Genomic DNA, 3166 nt, shown 5'->3' with positions numbered 1-3166 from the left:
TGTTTCGTGGCAAAGCCACACTTCCCCCCCGCCGCCCCCGCCGTGGTTTCTTTGCCCGCCTGGATCTGCTTACCTGTTTGACCTTCTGGTCACCTCACACCAAGCTACGATGCTAGGCTCCCAAGTGGAAAAGGACAAAAATTGGGAGACCATGAGCCTTGCGCGCAGTGACACAGGGTGCTGCCCCTGACGCCCACGAGGTGTGTCCCCGGCAGGAGCCTGGGGCCAGTCACCACCCAGCAGCCTCTGCCCGCCGTGGAGCGGGCGTCCCGTGGAGTCTGCTTTCCCTCTGGGGTCTCTGCCACAGCTGACACTTCCTTCAGCATTTCCAGCCCTTCCTCCCACAGGCCTTCGGGGAGAAGAGGCCGCCCGGGGACACCGGAGTGGAGCGGAGCACTCCCGGGGTGGCCGTCTGAGCAGGGCGCTTTGTCCCCACAGAGCAGCCTGTACAGTGAGGAGGGCCTGGGGGTGACGGTGCTCAGCACCCTGTACGGCGCCGTGCTCCTGTCCTCCATGCTCCTCCCGCCCCTGCTCATCAGGACGCTGGGCTGCAAGTGGACCATCGTCGCCTCCATGAGCTGCTACGTGGCCTTCTCCCTGGGCAACTTCTACGCCAGCTGGTACGGCCCGCACGGCGCCCGGTCCTCGCTCAGGGCCAGCTGCTCTGCTCAGACACGGACCGGCCGGCCCGAGCTTTGTGCTCACCCCGGCTCCCTGGGGGGCTGGGCAGGCCAGTATCGGGGCTCCGTCCCCCTGCTGGGCCACCTCCTCCTCCCTCTGCACCCCAGTGTTTTCTGCCTGGTAACGGGGGTGAATCTAAGATGCCCAGAGCCTGTCTGAGGGACGGCCCGTGGCCGCCCACAACGTGCTGGCTGCCGTGGCGTCACAGGCCTCTTCCTGTTTCCATTGAGCTTTTATGCAAAGTCTTCACTGAGGAGGGCAGGAATCAATCGGTCCAGCAGCCGTTTTTAAATGCTGTTAGAAACACCTAGAAACCACCATCTTCCTCGTCACCCCAGCCCACGGCAGCTCCCTGGTGCTGCATTTCGCTCTTGCAAATGGAGCTGAACCAGAAAAGACACTGATTTTGCTCATTTATCTGAGTCTGCCGGTGAATCCATCAACCTAACGAAGCCGTAAACGCGACGCCGCTCTCTTCGCCCCAGGCAGAGGGAAGGGCGGCAGGGACGGAGCGCCTTACGTGTCCCCTCCGCCCACAGGTACACGCTGATCCCCACCTCCATCCTGCTGGGGCTCGGGGCAGCCCCGCTGTGGTCGGCCCAGGGCACCTACCTCACGCTCATGGGGAACGTGCAGGCGGAGGCGGCGGGGAGAGTCGCCAGGGACGTGGTGAACCGGTACTTCGGCATTTTCTTTCTCATATTCCAGTCGTCAGGCGTGTGGGGCAACCTGATCTCGTCGCTGGTGTTCGGCCAGCTGCCCACTCACGGTAACGGGCCCCGGGAGTCGACACTGTGCTCTAGGCTGATTGTCTAAGAACAGGTTCGGCCAGCGCTTTGCGTGTGACGCAGGAGGCCGTTCGCCCGTTCCCCGACTGAGCGTGTGATGACTGACGTTTTAACACGTCTGTCTTTGCCCGACCTGGGTGTAAGGCGTGTAGCTGCTTTATGCCTGAACCCCTCGGCGTCTGAGCGCTGACACCAGGAGTGGAGGGCGTAAAGCTCTTCCACTGTCTCGGGAACCCTTGTGCTAAGTCTCCTGACCGTTACAGGCCCAGCTCTTCCTCGGCCCTGCGCCCTCCGTCCCGTGTGCGAGCCTCTGGGAAACCGTAATTAAAATCCTTCTTCCCCTTTTCTCCTAAGATGTGACAGTTCCAAGTTTGTCCTGTTGACAGATAAGGAAACTAACGTTTAGAAAGAGTGTGAAATAACTTGCGCGAAGTTATGGAGCTGTGTACAGATGAATCTTAAAAGGAACCGGCCTCCCGACACCCGTTCTTCCTGCTATGTTTATTCTTGATTCATTTAAAAAGGCTGAGAATTTTCATTCATGCCAGGGAGGTAATCTAACAAGAAACCAGCATTTACTGTGCATTTGTCCAGAGTGTCTTAGACTCTAGAATATGCACATGTGCCCCAGGGGGAGCGTATTTTGACGCACTTGGTCAAACAAGCCGCGTTTGGTGACGCGGAGTTACCGTGACGCCGGCCCCGGGCGCACGTGTCCACGCCCCTTCTCGCTGGGCACGCCGTCCCTCACGTCCCAGACCAGCTGGTTCCCGCCTCTCATTCCGCCCGTGTCCTCCACCTCACAGAGCCCATCCCCGAGCAGCAGCTCCTGTCCTGTGGGGCCAGGGACTGCCTGATGGCCAAGGCGCCCACCAACAGCACCCAGCGTGTCCCCCAGAAGCTGATCTACACCCTGCTGGGCATCTACACAGGTACGGGCCCAAGGCGCCGGGCAGAGTCCGCAGAAAGCAAAACCCTAGTCCCTCCTGTGTCGGGGAAGTCCGTCTCCCGAAGGAGGACGTCTCCCTGCGTCTCGAGTCCCTGCGGTGTGCTCACACTCGGGGATTTTCACACGAAATTCAACACAGCTAGCTGACCGGGGCCGACCGACCGCTTCCTGTGGCTCCACCTCCGCACGGTCCGATACAGTAGCCGTTAGCCACATGTTTTTACTTAAAATATGAATTATCTCAGTTGTAAATCCTGTTGCCAGGTCATGATGGCCACCGTGGCCTCGAGGGGCTGATGGACACCATATCAGAGGGCGGTGGAGGCGGCACCGGTGGCTACTTGTAATTCAACTATGTCCAAGCGACCCTGGAAATCTCGAATCTTGATAAATCGTTGTCTTTTTCTGAGGAATGTATTGGAGCGGGTGGGCCTGGGGCTCTCTACACCTGTCACTTGTGGTCAGTGAGGCCCCGGGCCCCTCGGTCACTGGCCACGACGCGGCCGGGGCTCGCAGACTCAGGGAGCTCGTGAAAGGTGGCCCTAGAGCTAAGGGCAGGATGAAGCTTATCTCCAGAAGCTCGCCCGGACGGGAAGTGTTTGTGTTGCTGGTCTGCTAACCGGCCTCTGAAGGGGGTACCTGAAAGTTTCTGTTTGCTCGTTTTTACCATTTTGAAGGGAATTTAAATCTATTTTTTGTCATTCTTGAATTTGGAATTCACGGAGATCTTGCTATGTTTCCTTCTTAA

The 3166-nt window shown here is 58.9% G+C and overlaps 1 protein-coding gene across 1 annotated transcript in view; it reads left to right on the top strand.

The window, feature by feature from the left end:
* The window catches only part of UNC93A (unc-93 homolog A), a 39465-nt gene that overhangs the window by 18275 nt on the left and 18024 nt on the right, over nucleotides 1-3166 (top strand). Inside the window, exons 3-5 of the mRNA XM_011377475.2 lie at nucleotides 439-620; nucleotides 1221-1450; nucleotides 2276-2401. Of these exons, the coding sequence (XP_011375777.1) occupies nucleotides 439-620; nucleotides 1221-1450; nucleotides 2276-2401 (538 nt within the window). The remainder of the gene's footprint in view (nucleotides 1-438; nucleotides 621-1220; nucleotides 1451-2275; nucleotides 2402-3166) is intronic.

This window comes from Pteropus vampyrus, unplaced genomic scaffold (genome assembly GCF_000151845.1).
Source record: "Pteropus vampyrus isolate Shadow unplaced genomic scaffold, Pvam_2.0 Scaffold312, whole genome shotgun sequence".
NCBI lineage: Eukaryota > Metazoa > Chordata > Mammalia > Chiroptera > Pteropodidae > Pteropus > Pteropus vampyrus.
This window is presented reverse-complemented; position numbering and strand designations above follow the sequence as displayed.